The sequence below is a fragment of the Bidens hawaiensis genome, unplaced genomic scaffold (genome assembly GCF_021521415.1).
Source record: "Bidens hawaiensis isolate Kalapana, Puna unplaced genomic scaffold, B.hawaiensis_p1.1 tig00419396_1, whole genome shotgun sequence".
Lineage (NCBI taxonomy): Eukaryota > Viridiplantae > Streptophyta > Magnoliopsida > Asterales > Asteraceae > Bidens > Bidens hawaiensis.
This window is the reverse complement of record NW_027504847.1, coordinates 2,152,208-2,167,079: the sequence shown is the minus strand read 5'-3', so window position 1 is coordinate 2,167,079 and position 14,872 is coordinate 2,152,208. Positions and strand designations below refer to the sequence as shown.

Here is a 14,872-nt window from a genome sequence, read left to right as displayed (position 1 = left end):
AACAGATATAAACAAACTTAAACAAACGTCGATGAACATAAATGAATGAACGAAACAAGTGTTCATATTCATTTGTTTATTTAATGAACGATATAAACAAACTTCCACTAAATAGTTAACGTACATTCACCAAATGTCCTTTATGTGCCTACAAAAAGGTGCATTGGTTGTAGCTGCCGGTCCCAACTAATTAATTGATTGTTGGCAATCCCATCTTTAACGTATTTGTTCTTAACGGCCAACGACTAACGAAATCCTAACTCCGTTACTTACAAGTCGCCAACGCTTTTGGCCGGAAAACTCAACCTGAACAACACCGCCACCACCACCGATTCCGACGACCTTAATAATTGAGGCTTTCAGTAGAAAAAAATCTAAAGTTTCGATCAAAGGTTACAAAGACGTATGAGACGAAAATGTTGAGCTTATGGGCCAGAACCGTTTTTCTGGTGATCTGCAACTAAGATCATTAAAATTATGTTAGTCGCGTACCGTTGAGAACAAATATGATAAAAGATGAGATCGTTATTTATCCAATTTGTTTATTGATACCTGAAGTGGGCCCTACAAAAATATAGTAATCGGAGTCAAACAAGAGAAAAAAAGGAATAAAATCATAGGGCAGTCAACAAATACTGATCAGAAAATAAATAGTAAATAGATTTCAGTGATATAAAAAAAATCACATTCATTCATTTCCAACAATTAGCTGGTTGCTGCTCAACAGTCCGCCTGCAATTAAATGCTAAACTTATAAACATTTATTATAAGTTTATATATAATTATATATAGCACTATATTACAATTTCTAGGGTTTATTGACTGATCACAATTGCGATTGCAATGGCGTCAAATTCATCATCATCATCTCAATAGATTCATAACTTTTAGAGCACAACCAATCTCTATTCGAACCCCCTTTACTTGCTTGGATTTGTCAATTATGTTATGGCCGAAGTCCGGCTCATGACGACCTGGTCGAATTGGGAGAAGCTGTAGGTATTATTGCAGGTCAATCTATTGGAGAACCGGGCACTCAATTAACATTAAGAACTTTTCATACTGGCGGAGTATTCACAGGGGGTACTGCAGAACATGTGCGAGCCCCTTCTAATGGAAAAATCAAATTCAATGAGGATTTGGTTCATCCGACACGTACACGTCATGGACATCCTGCTTTTCTATGTTCTAGAGACTTGTATGTAACTATTGAGAGTGAAGATATTATACAGCTTCCAGTGTCATGATTCGACTTCCAGTTGCTTCCGTAACGGATGGAGACTCCGTAACGGCGAACGTGCTCACCTCTGCTATCGATGCGCATAAGCTTATTATTATTATTATTAATTTCATTTTAGTGTTTTTGTTTGATTTAATTGTTAGGTTTTATGTGCTAATAATTAGTTGATTCTGTATTATGTGCTAATTAATATCTTAGGGTTTAAGTATATGCACAATTGCATGTTGTGACTGATTACTGTAAATTTTTTGTGAATTGGATTTTAATAATCACACTTTTTTGCAGTTAGTCGATAATAATCCATTAATGTTATTTTTTGAGTTTCAAACTGAGGGGTTGATTGATGTAAAGCTTATATAATTATATTTTGAAACAGAAAATTACATATAAAAATGTGTGTGTAATAGCGTATATATAAAACTGAAAATTGTACATTAAAGTCCGATTCGATTAATTCCAATTAATCAGTAGTCCCCACTCCATTGCCGGACTAGCGATTTTTACAACCTTGGGCGCAACAGGTGAGCCTTGGGCCTAGGTGCATGGGGCTTATAAAGAGAGGGCCCGAGACAAGAAAGACGCTTTGCATAACACCATTTTTTTTGGGGGGGGGGGGTCAGTTTTGGATGTTTAAGACCCTGTTTTTCTGCAATTTGCGGAAGCTTGCCGGAATTTAAAGGCTCTGGCCACAATATTAACAAAGTCTGGTCGAGTGGTCGGAAATTCAGAATCTCACCCGAAGGTCGACTGATTGCTTGAATGGCAGCGTCTTGCCTGAGGGCCTAGGTGCATGACCAAAGGGCTTTTGACAACATAGAGATTGTGTATTTGGGAAAACTGCAACATATCGTGAGGGTTTAACTTAATCTTGTGTATTGTTACGCAAGTGTTTGAATTAACAACTTTTTTTTTTACTTTGGGGAGGATACATGCTAGGGGATGTTTGTGTTGTGATTTAAACAATCAAAATGAGATAATTAGGTATAGTTGCATGCATCTTAATATTCAATATTTGGAGTAGAATTATCAAATTCGGTGATATGTAAGGCTTCAAAATTTGCAACCTTGTTGAATCATTAATAAAAGATCAAGGATTTCGTTTCTTCTTGGAGCAAAATTGCTTTATGAGACAAGACGAGAATTTTGACATGAGCAACTAGTCGAGTATTGTAGATTGTTTTTTTGTTCAATTTAACAATTTGTTTTTTTTACTGAGTATGCATTCTTTTTTGTTCCATTAGCTGTGTTTACGAGGATGGAAGGTTCTGTGAAACGTTTCATTCAAACGATGATGGTTGGAGAGACTGTGCATCTTGTGGAAAGGTGAGTATAATTATGAAAACATGTAGTTAATGATGCGTCACACATAAAAAGTATTAATTAAAAAATAGTGGTTTTGTTTCCCCTTGATTTTGCAGTTGGTTCATTGTGGATGTGTTGTGTCATTCAATCAATATTTTCTGCTGGATTTTGGTGGTGTGATTTGCATGGAATGCTCTAAGAAAAACCTTGTTCAGGTAAGACGTAGTTTGTTTTTTATAAAGCACATATTTACTTCAATTTTGATTACTAACATCTCATAATAACTTTCATAAAAGCGCATCCAAACGCCCCTCTAAAAGTGCTGCAAGTTATTGATCTAGAACAAAATTTGAAGATTCTTTATCTTTTTTACTTAGAAATATTAAGTTATTACATGACCAGTATTTGTGATAATTTCATTTTTTCTGCTACCAGAAATGAAAACTAATTTTCTAACATTTTACATTTTATAGGCACGAAACAGGCGGTATGCACGGGAATTTCAAACAGAACCTATGGATTTGCCTGTTCTTGCCAAGAAAGTACAAACTGAACCTCATTGCTGGTCTGGTGGTATTGATTCAGACATACAACGCATCCCGATGACGTATCCTCTAGTTTTTATTTTACTTTTTAATTCAAATTATTATAAAAATATTTAATTAATGTAAATCTTTAATTGTAAATTAGTACCAAATCGGTGCTCACTCCTTTGTTTGAAAAGTCATTGACTGCTAGTGATGCTGACCTCAGATTAAGCCGTATAGTGATCCCTAAGAGATACGCTGAGGTAAGACGATAAAGCTGCTTATATAATTTAAAAAGTTATCGTTGTGTTAAAGCATTATAAGGATTTAATGACATTTGTAATATTAACATTTGTGCAGGCTTATTTTCCGGAAATTAATGAGCCCAAAGGGTTAATAATGAGTATTGTGGATATTGAAAACAAAGAATGGCATTTTCCCTTTCGGTATTGGCCTAATTGTGGCAGCAGAACATATGTTTTAGAAGGCCTCAGAGAATTTTTGACCGTAAAGAAATTGCATGCAGGCGATACAGGTAACTATTTCATTAATGCATGTGTTGGTTATTTTTACAAATATAATATTATTACAGTAATACTAATCTAAGTGTAAAAATAAAAATGATTTAGGAGGCTGTAGGCATTATAATTAACCTCTTACAGGCTTATAATTTGCAACGAGTTGAACACATTTTATTCAAGGTTGATAACAATTCTCAACCCAAGCTCATTTAAAGTAAACAGGTCGATTAAACTTTGGCAGACTTGCAATGTGTCAATTTAACTTTCGATTAAACTTTGGTGGACTTGTAATTTCTCAATTTAACTTGACTACTTTCACTTTGCGTAAACATGTTACTTCATTTATTTATTAACATACCATTATAACTTGAGCATAAGTGCTTACAATGTATTTCTTTTCAGTGACATTTTATCGAGTGGAACCCGCGGGAAATATTGCGATTGGAATTAGGAAGGCATCTGTTGCAAAATAGCCTATCCGGTATGCCATGCTATTTTCTTAATCCGGTGACAAAAAAAAATAGTAACTCTATCATAGAACTTCACTAAGTGGAGGTGCAATTTTGACCCGTTTCTTTATAAAGGAGACAACTTGAGTTATTTGATCTCTAACGAGTTAAATGAGTATAATAAAAAGCTAAAAGAACGGATCAGATTTATAAAGTGTTTTGTTTAACCAACTCGGCTCAACCTGCAAGTCTGTAACAAACAATTTACTGACTCGCATGGCCGTCTCTGAGAATCGTTAAATTTTTTTGGGCCGAAGGCGAATAAGAAATGGGCTTTAAGTAAAAAGTTTTTTTTATTGGGTTTAAACAATTAATTATATAATTGGGCTTATTTGGTTATGTACTTTTGGGCTGTGCAAAAAACATTTTTTTATAAACATTAAATGGGTTTTTTTTATAAACAATTTTTTTTTTAATTTTATAGCCGGCCCTGCTGACTGGCATGCAAGATTTAAATATCATTTTTATTTTTTCAGTCAATGTGTTGATTACCATCAGTTTTTGAAGGGCTGATTGTTTTAAATATTTGCAGGCGTCCACCTAATGCTGTCAAACGACAAATGCTGGTGATGATCGTACAGTGAACCGTTGGACGGTGTCTTCATGACACAGTCTTTAGTACTTATTATGTTTTAAACTGGAAATTTTTGCTATCTGAAATTGGTGTGATTTTCAGAGAAACTTGGATATATATTTTTTTTTTAGAAAATAGATCGAAAGAGAAGCTTGCGAGATTCCTTTCCGGTTTTATACTTCATAAAGATTTCTTGCTTTTATAAAAATGAAATGCTGTTCATATTTAAGCCACTGTTGCTATGTGTTGTTGCTGATATTCCATTGCTGTGTTTTTAACCACATTTTGTTAGGTAGTTAATTCAGTTAGATTACTAAAAGCTAGCTCGTTTTCTTTTAGAGGCGTATATTCGTAGATAGCTTGTACAATAAATCGATCAATTACAACACTTACAATTAATGGAACGTGCATAATGCCACATCGATTGTAGGTGTTGTAATCTTTGTTTTGAGTTTACGTCTATCCAAGTTGGCGGCAATTGTCACGATCACAATTGCTATTTAGAAAATTGCCCATCAATGGCTTCCATGGTTGTTGTTGGGTTGGCGGCACCACAACAGATGGGAGTTTACGGTTTAGTTGTATATATATCATTAGAAAGTGTATATATTGGGTAGGGGTGTGCACAGTTCGGTTCGGTTATTAGCATTAACCTAACCGAACCGACCGATTATCGGTTCGGTTAATAACCAATATCAAACTTGAGCTAAAATTTTGCTTAAAAATACATGAAATGAATGCTGTAAATATTATAATCAAGTAAATTATAATTTCAATACCGTTATACATTATAATATAAGAAACTGAATCAGTTTTGATATTTGATATTCTAAAAAATCCACAAAGAAGAGTAAGCCTAAATGGTAGAATTCTTTTTCTAGGACTGTTTTATAAATTCCGTTCCGGTTGCATCTCTTAAAATAAGTTCAGCATCAATTTTTATTTCACCCATCTCATAGATTCAAGTCAAAGATTCATAGAATCGAAATTCCATCATTGCTAGATCTATAGGATTTTATTTGATATTTGATACATGAAAAAAAGTCTAAATATGTGAAATTGGGATATTATTATATGAAATAAAGATATAAATAAATGAAAATGATAATATTAAACTATTAATACATATAATACATGAAACAGAGGAAAAAAAAGCTTGAGAATATGAAAAAAATGATGAGTTCGGAGCAGTTCGGTTATTGCTCACCAGTCACCCCTATTTAAATAATATTTGAAGTAAGAACTAGTGATTAATCAAAAAGAAATTCGCGCTTAATCGAGAATTTTACAACACCAGAGTCATGCCTATATGACAGATTGGCAGTAGTTTTGACACTTTCTAGTTAAACTTCCAAGTAAAATTAATGTAATAAATAAATATCTGATGTTGCTTGTTATAGAAAAATACCGTTATTATTAGAGTTTTAAAGATGTGGTTCAATTCAACTAAAGTAACTAACCTTCAACTCATCCAACAACCAAATTCATTCATTGATTGATTGATTCAGTCTCAGAAGGTATGAATTTGAGTATTAATATTATTAATTCCCGGCATGGCGTACCTCAACGTCTCATCTCAAGCTACCGTAGACCACCACATAACATCAACATCATATCCGGTTAGTTAATTACTTACTTATATTATTTACATGCCCTAATTTCTTCTTACAATCTGTTTATTAAATCAATTATTTAAACTAATTACATCTTATTTCTGAAATCAAAGCTAATTTCCAACTTCCATTATTCATCGAATAATAAAGATGATTCCACATCGCCTTGTTCGAAGGTTGAGCTGAATTTGAGCCCTAGTGTCACCGCCTTAACGACGACCGCCATATCTGGTACAGAATGAGTTATACTGTTTAATTTTATTCATTTCTGACTGACTGAATTGAGTTATTTTCATGTGAGTGTTTGTTTGGATTAGAAGCCCTAATTAAATCGATTACGAATGAGCAACCTAGTTGAATCAAATTTCATGTGTTATACTGTTTAATTTGATTGATTGAATTGAGTTATACTGACTGAATTGAGTTATTTTGATGTTAATCTTATGATTCAACTATTGGTGGGATTTACTGAGTACGATAATGATGATGATGATATCTGACTGACTGAATTGAGTTATTTTGATATGCTAATCTTATGGAGTGTTTGGATGCGCGTTTGGTACCGTACCAGTACGCGCGGCGCAGGGTTGTTTTCGAGAATCCCTCAAAATTTTGGTGCGAGTAGAAAAAAAAAAGCCCCCTAAAAGCAAGTTTTTAGTTATGTGATAACTGAAAAATAATTTGATAATTTTACCGGTTGAGTTGCATTTCCAAAGCCCATTTACGGACCAAAACAAAAAAAAGGTAAAATAAAAAATAAACTAAAATGACCAATATAAAATACAAAGGATTTTTTTTTTTAATTTTTTAAATTTAAGGATACCACTCATGTAATGAACTCATGACGTTTGGTTCCATGGACTAACACTCTTTCCGTTGCACTAATGAGTCATTTTGAAGGCTTTTGTTTTAAAACAAAATTGTATATGAAATATATGTAATATTTTTTAATAGTTATGGGCCTCTCGGGAGACTAGGCCTGAGTCGGTCGCCCTTCCTTTGGGCTGGCCTTGGGTATGCGTACCGATATTGTACCGGCACTTTTTCAGAAATTAGGTATTGGTGTTTTCGGTAATGGTAAGGTACAAATGACATATAGAGATGAACATTTTGTAACAAGTACCCCGTACCGATAGATTCGGTACAGTTTTTGGTACCCAGTTAGGTACCCACCTTTCAGAATTTCAGTATTGATATTTTCGGTACGAATTTCATCCCTAAAATCAACATCTCTAAAAATCGATTATAATTTTGATTTACTTATTTTGATGTTTTAGCTGCAACTTTGGCTTATAGTGAGAGTGCACATGCTTTGAATATGGAAGATATCATGGTATGGAGGAACCCTTTCTCATCAATATTATCCAACTTTAAGGCAGCTTACATTTTTAATAAGTCTCAATGAGGTCAATTAAACTAATGAACCTTCCTTGTTTAGTTTTTAAAAAACAGGTGTTTTGATGTGCATTTTGAAAATCAATATATGTACTCAATATTATTTTTGTTTAATTCAGGAAAGAACAGCTTATTCTGTTTACACATTGGCCGATGGAAGCCTTAGAGATTGGTTTGGAGGCCTCATGTATAACGCTGGACAACAGGCAAATGAAGCTGTTCAAGTTCAGTTAGGAGCTTTAAGTTTCACTAGGTGTGCTATATATATCTCAATATAAGTTTTTAAAATAACAATCATGCATTGTTATCTTGTCTCCTAATTATCTTTTCACAGTTTGGCAGTTATATTTGGTGCGGGCCTCGTGACGAGCCTTTCACCCTGCACATTAAGTGTTCTACCATTAACACTCGGTTATATTGGTAAAAACATTAACTTTGTAGAATTATATGGTTACATTGGTTTAATAACTTTGTTGCTGACCTGACATACTGTTGCTATTTTAGGTGCATTTGGATCTGGAAAAAGTAGAGCAGAGGTAATTAATCTTCTGTTTATTCTTTGAATTACCCCTCGGTTAATTTATAGATGTGGCTAACAGCTCTTTTATGTTACGGGCCAATTGGCTTGTGAACGAACACGAATGGAGCATGTTCATGTTTGTTTGTTAACTTTAACTGAACAATCGATCAACATGAACAATTAAACGAATGGAGATTTCTTATTCGTGTATGTTTTTCTAGAAAATGAACATTTTCGTGTTTGTTTATGCTTTTTCTTTAACAGTATAAACGAATGGTTTACGAACGAACATAATTGAACATAGACGAAGGTACATAACTGAGCTAACATCAGTTAAAAATAATGTGAATAACAATGTTGGACTAAAAAGTTATTAAAACTAAACTAACTTCTAATGGGCCAAAAATTTTAAATGAAAATATTAACGAACGCAAATGAACGAACATAAACAAACTTAAATAACGGACGCTCAATAACATAAATGAACGAACATACATATGTTCATGCCTCGTTCGTTTAACAAAATGAACATTTTTTTAGGTTCATGTTCGCTCGTTTATTAATTTAACGAACATAAACGAACTTCCATCATTAAGTGTTAGCACAAAACAGTATTATTGCATTAATAATCTGGATCTTGGAATAAAAACAATTTAGGAGGTTGTATGCATTAAGTATAGACTTCCTGGTTATTTTCAACTCATTTGACTCGTTTGAAATAAATCAAAACCCAAAACGATCTATTCATACGTAAATGGTTGGGAACTGCCACCTCTGTTATTTACCTAAATTTTATGATTGTCCATATGCGACTTTAAGATTGTTAGACCCGGTAATAATTTGAGACAATGAAATCCAAATCTGTGAATTTTTTTTACAAAATACATAGTATTTTTCTCACTTTTTTCATTGTTTGAACTTCACTTATATATAAATGGTTTGAATTAGGTTATAGGTGATTCGATCGCATTTGCAATGGGTTTGGCCACTACACTGGCATTACTTGGTGTAGCAGCTTCGTTTGCTGGAAAGGCGTATGGACAGGTAGGACAGGGTTTACCATTGGCAGCTTCTGGTTTGGCTGTTGTTATGGGACTAAATCTTTTAGAGGTAATTAATGAAATCATATTTTGATTTTAATCTGTATTACGCCTTAAAGAAGATTAAAACATGTAATATATTTTTGCTAATATTGCAGGTAATAGAGCTGCACCTGCCTTCTTTCTTCGACAACTTTGATCCACGTGCTGCTGCTGCTAATTTTCCTTCAAGTAATTAAACTTAAATTTATTCCTTAATCATCTATTATTAATCTATTTTATTTAACTTATGTTTGTGAGATGTAATTTAACAACCAAACATACTACTAATTTTTCAGGCATTCAAGCTTATCTGGCCTGTCTTACATTTGCTTTAGCTGCATCGCCTTGTAGTACGCCTGTGCTCGCCACCTTACTTGGATATGTGGCAGCATCCAAGGTATTATTATATAATATTATGTATTATTACCTTAATGTTAAATATAATAATAAGAATGCAACAGTGATGACCAGCCCTTTTATTATTTGCAACAGGATCCGTTAATCGGTGGTAGCTTATTATTGACTTACACGACTGGCTACGTTGCTCCTCTGCTTCTTGCTGCTTCTTTTGCTGGAGCATTGCAGGTATTGTTAGCTACACCACTATTTAATCTTTATCTAAAAAAAATCTACTTTTATTTTTCTATGTTACGCGATAAATATTTAGAGATAAAACATAACTCAAAGACTCATAACTGGATTTGCTAATGTGCACAGAGTCTGCTCTCTTTCCGCAAGTTCTCAGCATGGATCAACCCTATCAGGTAGCTTATAGTATATTTTTAAAAATATTCTCGCGACGTTAATTTTCACATATCATGTTCCTGTTTGCAGTGGTGCGTTACTGTTAGGCGGAGGTGTTTTCACGCTTCTTGACAAGGCTTTCCCAGCTTCCACAATGGTGATGTAGTTTACAGTGAAATACGTGACACGAATCAGATAAACACGTATAGTTTTCATTATCCTTGATGCACAAGTTTTAGTGTATTACCAGATGGTGTTTGTATACTAAATTAATATGACATTTGTCTATTTTTATTTAAAAGAAACAGATTTCACAATCTTGCATAAAAAACAATTTTGCATATATAACCCTTATATAATAAAGTAATAATACCGTCGGGCCAAAGGCCGGGCCGCCCATAAGAGAATGAAAATATGAAGTGAGAAAGAAACTGAAATTAAATTTCTCTACAGTTTTACATTTTTCAGCATTTGTTTCCTATTGGACTTACAATTTATGGTATCCTATAAAACTTGCATAAAAACAACAAAAAATGTTAAATTACGGTTTTGAGAACATCCCTTGTGTCAATGAAGAGAAATCATAGTCTTTGGCAGATTTTGTTGGAGATAAAGATGATGTCTGTGCAGAAGATTGCGGTTTTGACTGTCCAGATGGGCCCACATTAAAAGAAGCATCTTGACTCGTCGAACCATAAAGTGTCGTCCCACCTAGCCCCGTGGCGTAAAAGCTGTTATAAACATAAGCTAAGTAATTACTATCTAGATTTTACTCAGTATGTGACATGATATTATATGTGCCCTTTAATATGCAAGCCAAAACAAACTTAATATATAACCATAAGAGTTTTTTTTTTTTTTAACATATTCGTGTAAGTTTTTTATATTATTGGTACGAAACCATACCTGGATGTTGGAACCTGAACTAACTTCCCATCTGAATTTACTGCGCCCATGTTCGTCATCTAGTTAAAAACAGAGAAAATAATGATATTTACACACTAATAATTTATTGATAAAGTGCACAATAAGTGTTTTCGGGTCAACCCAATTCGACCCGTTTAGACCAAAATGACCCGTTATCTGTCTCACGACCGTCATAAATCAGTAAAGCTAACAGATGTTAAATATTATTATTATTATTATTATTATTATTATTATTATTATTATTATTATTATTATTATTATTATTATTATTACCTGCTGCAAGTATTTTTCTAGCTCCTCTTTTCCGCCAGCTGGCATTATCATTCCAGGCACTTGGTAACCGGTTGGCCAATTTTGATTGGATAAATTTGTGCCACCTGGCACTGATTGCTGCCAGTTGCCAGAAAATTTAGGCAGTCCACCTGATTTAGCTGCAGCTGCCATAATTAAGGATTGCTGTTGTGCCAGCATGGCAAGCTGCTGCTGATGATGAAGAGAATATGATGTTGTATTACCCTGCTAACATATATAATACATTAATATGTTATTTCAAAACCGATACGATATGAACATTAAACTTACCTTCTCGAAAAGACTCATAATATCACTTTTAACATCCTTTTGACACGTTTCTGATGCATTATTTTGTGAAACCGGAATTGGATCTTTGAATAAATCTTGAATTTCAGATGTGGATTTGGATTTATTTACAGATTTCGGGTTGTGTGGTGTTTCTGTTGCTGATGTGTCACCAACAGCTGCAAGATGAAACTAATGTCAATGAGATTTATTTTGATTTTTTATAATAATTAACACTTCAAATATTGTTACAAAATTATATTATACATTGGAATGCTGCCCATAAATCATCTGCAGAAGTTGCTTTTGAGCCACTTTTAACAGGACTATCTTCCATTGTAAGCATATCGAAAAGATCGGTCGCCACCTCAACTTTAAGCGGGACCACGCCAGCAGCCTCCTTTGCATTGTCAGCAGATGAGACCGCTGACTCAGCTTTCCGTATCACCTGTTTTATGAATATTTAAATGTTTGACCTTTCATATAAAGGGGTTGAAAATTGAAATTTGGATTATGCGAACTTACGGGTTCGTATGCTTTTGGAGGCACAGGGAGGTTGACTTTTGTAGTAGAAATGTTGTGTTTTGTATTATGTGTCTGCCGTTTCGTTCTTTCATCCGATGTTGAGGACTCGTGTTTTTGTAGTTGTTTATTTTGTAGCAATTTTGAAGGTGAAATTGGCCTTTCATCTTTAGCAGCCCATCTTTTTTCTTCATACCTTAGAACAAAAGTAAAAAATATAATTAACCAATAGAGTAAATTGCGGTTTTCGTCCCTGTGGTTTGTCCAAATCTGTGGTTTTAGTCCAATAGTTTCAAATTTGCAATTTTAGTCCCTGTGGTTTAATTTCACCCGCAATTAAACACGAATTCATTAACCCCGTTAAGTCTGGTCGTTAAACCCATCATCGTACACTTCACGTGATGGGCAGGTTTGTCCTTTTTTCCCCAAATACACCCCAGCCCCTCATGTGAGGGGGGCTTGCGAATTACGGCCGGGGTTTATTTGGGGAGAGAAGGACAAAAATGCCCCTCACGTGAGGGGCACACTGATGGGTTTAATGACAAGATTTAACGGCGTCAATGAATTCGGGCTTAATTGCAAGTAAAATGAAACCACAGGGACGAAAATCGTAAATTTGAAACTATTGGACTAAAACCGCAGATTTAGACAAACCACAGAGACGAAAACTGAAAAACGCAGTTCACTCTAACCAATGCATACAAATGTTCTTGACAGAACAAAAAAGATGCATACTTTGCGCGAATGAAATTCTCGATGCTTAGTCTGTCATACTTTGATGGTAGTTCCGCTTCCCAATAACTATTTGATTTCACATTTCCCATTGCTGCATAAAACATGAATTTAAATTCACAAAACATAAACTTTAGTCGTCTTCAACTTATTCAGAAACTAACGAAACTAAATTCTCTTACACCGGATAAATGCAACCTGTTCAGGAAGCCATGTGTCAAGTGTAGCAGATCTCACCTGCATATTTATATGTTTTTATACAGTAATGTTTATAAAAGGTGAGAATATGAAAAATATTATTACCTTTGATATGTGAACTCCAAGGCTTCTGTGGATACCGGAACATTGCATGCATATAAAGATGCCGAGATTCACGCTAGCCCATCGAGGACCTCTGCGTGACGAAAAGGCCAGCATTATATTTAGAAGTTATCATGTATGTATAGCTTGATAATATTCGACATTTTAAATATGATATGTTATGAATGAAACACTTACTTTGCTTTGCAATCAGCACATTCTCTATTCTCTGGTAATTTAAGAAGGCCTTCCAGTATCTATAGACAAGTTTTGCAGATATATCAAATTATGATGAGACATAAAAGATTACAGGATGATTTTGGAAAAAAAATCATACGACCTGTACACAACAATCAGTTTCAGAAAGTTATACGAGTCTGTATAACATCTCGTATAACCGAATGAATATTTTCACCATACAATACGGGCCATATAGTGTCATATGACCGAATGCTTTGGGAAAAAATCATAAGACCCGGCCATATGACTTTTGACACAGCATAAAACAGTCACAATAGTCAGTTTCAGTAAAGTTATACGAGTCTGTATAACATCTCGTATAGCACCTTATACGGGCTTAAATGAATATTTTCACCATATCATATGGGCCACGGAAAAAAAAGTCATAGGACCCGTATGACTTCTGACACAACATAGAACAGTCACAAGTCACAACAGTCAGTTTCAGTAAAGTTATACGATTATGTATAACATCTTGTATAGTGTCATACAACTTTTATGATTTTGGGAAACAATCATACTACCATATGATTTGTCAGTAGTGTATGAATATGTCAATGGTGTGCGTATAGCTCCGCGCCTCCGCCCTAACAAAAAAGATAACTAGTGCAATTTAATAAGAGAGTGGCTATTTGTTGATCTTAAATAACGTTAATTGTGTGATCAAGTTGGCACGAAAGTTACGGGTCAAGATGTAAATAGTCTAAAGTATAGTTTAAAGTGTTTTATGTAGTATTTGTAAGTCAAGGGGTCTGGTATGTAATTTAGGCGGTTATTGGTAGTTATGGTTAATTAACCACCGTTGTTGGTTAAATAACCACCAGGTAGTTATACAACCGCTATACATGTTATATAAATTGGTGGGGGTGGGGAGGGGGGGGGGGGGATTTAGTTGTAAATTGTTTTTTTATCAATAAAATTTCATGTTTCAGGTTTCACCCGTTGTTTTTCTTCTTGTTATGTTTTTGGTTATTTCGTTGAATCTTGATCTTCTGGGTCCTAACTGTCCTATACTATTTTCATTGTGAAAATACACAATATTTTGCTTTTCAAATACAAAGTTTGGTCATGAACACTAGACTTTGATAACCAAACTGCTTGACAAAAATATTATGGTCTGTTATATGCATCTTCATCAACCAAGTTTACCTTATATTAACAAAACCAATATTCTAACAAACTAGAATATTATTCCTGACATATTTCTAGATGCATATATATCAAACTATAAAAAAATTGCAATTAATATAAACATATTTGAATATCATGCATGCAGAATATCTTCCAACTTATATTAATAAATGATCAAGCCACACATGTTTTAGGTAATCACATTGTATGAAATATATTATAACGATAATATTATTAATTAATAAATCATACTTTTCGGTGCCTTTCATTAAGCTCCTTGGATACCTTGGCCTTCTGGTTCATATTTGCCAATTGATTATTAACAGAAATTAGGATTAATTACAGGAGATGATGAAATAGATAGATCGGATTCAGGAATTTGGCGGTTCTGATTTCCCATTTTGTTTAGTTTTG

The 14,872-nt window shown here is 34.0% G+C and overlaps 2 protein-coding genes and 1 pseudogene across 3 annotated transcripts; 2 read left to right on the top strand and 1 right to left on the bottom strand.

Moving 5' to 3' along the window:
* Nucleotides 1-1,164: 1,164 nt before the first annotated feature.
* Nucleotides 1,165-4,063, top strand: LOC143608602 (B3 domain-containing transcription repressor VAL2-like). Its single transcript, XM_077083605.1, has 7 exons — nucleotides 1,165-1,198; nucleotides 2,457-2,563; nucleotides 2,659-2,757; nucleotides 3,016-3,149; nucleotides 3,233-3,332; nucleotides 3,430-3,604; nucleotides 3,993-4,063. The coding sequence occupies exons 1-7, from the start codon at nucleotides 1,165-1,167 to the stop codon at nucleotides 4,061-4,063; spliced, it is 720 nt and encodes a 239-aa protein (XP_076939720.1).
* A 2,075-nt stretch (nucleotides 4,064-6,138) lies between these two features.
* LOC143608665 (cytochrome c-type biogenesis ccda-like chloroplastic protein) lies at nucleotides 6,139-10,344 on the top strand (annotated as a pseudogene). The gene is made up of 12 exons (XR_013149305.1): nucleotides 6,139-6,292; nucleotides 6,400-6,517; nucleotides 7,564-7,619; nucleotides 7,801-7,934; nucleotides 8,016-8,101; nucleotides 8,186-8,217; nucleotides 9,150-9,311; nucleotides 9,400-9,472; nucleotides 9,580-9,680; nucleotides 9,776-9,868; nucleotides 10,001-10,047; nucleotides 10,118-10,344. The product of XR_013149305.1 is annotated as a cytochrome c-type biogenesis ccda-like chloroplastic protein (transcript).
* A 110-nt stretch (nucleotides 10,345-10,454) lies between these two features.
* LOC143608664 (ADP-ribosylation factor GTPase-activating protein AGD5-like) lies at nucleotides 10,455-14,761 on the bottom strand. The gene is made up of 11 exons (XM_077083641.1): nucleotides 14,711-14,761; nucleotides 13,286-13,344; nucleotides 13,091-13,181; nucleotides 12,970-13,024; nucleotides 12,791-12,881; nucleotides 12,059-12,251; nucleotides 11,801-11,981; nucleotides 11,537-11,712; nucleotides 11,228-11,470; nucleotides 10,934-10,992; nucleotides 10,455-10,758 (listed from the first exon to the last, which is right to left on the bottom strand). The coding sequence occupies exons 1-11, from the start codon at nucleotides 14,759-14,761 to the stop codon at nucleotides 10,569-10,571; spliced, it is 1,389 nt and encodes a 462-aa protein (XP_076939756.1). The 3' UTR covers nucleotides 10,455-10,568.
* Nucleotides 14,762-14,872: the final 111 nt, after the last annotated feature.

Bases quoted from the DNA above. Each gene is read 5' to 3' on its own strand.
- LOC143608602 (XM_077083605.1), top strand. From the start codon at position 1,165: ATGGACATCCTGCTTTTCTATGTTCTAGAGACTT. The intron at 1,199-2,456 runs GTATGTAACTAT...TTTTTTACTGAG, and splicing joins TTTCTATGTTCTAGAGACTT to TATGCATTCTTTTTTGTTCC. The intron at 3,605-3,992 runs GTAACTATTTCA...ATTTCTTTTCAG, and splicing joins ATTGCATGCAGGCGATACAG to TGACATTTTATCGAGTGGAA.
- LOC143608664 (XM_077083641.1), bottom strand. From the start codon at position 14,761: ATGAACCAGAAGGCCAAGGTATCCAAGGAGCTTAATGAAAGGCACCGA. The intron at 10,993-11,227 runs GTAATAATAATA...GTTTTTAACTAG, and splicing joins TAGAAAAATACTTGCAGCAG to ATGACGAACATGGGCGCAGT. The intron at 10,759-10,933 runs GTATGGTTTCGT...TGTTTATAACAG, and splicing joins GTTCAGGTTCCAACATCCAG to CTTTTACGCCACGGGGCTAG.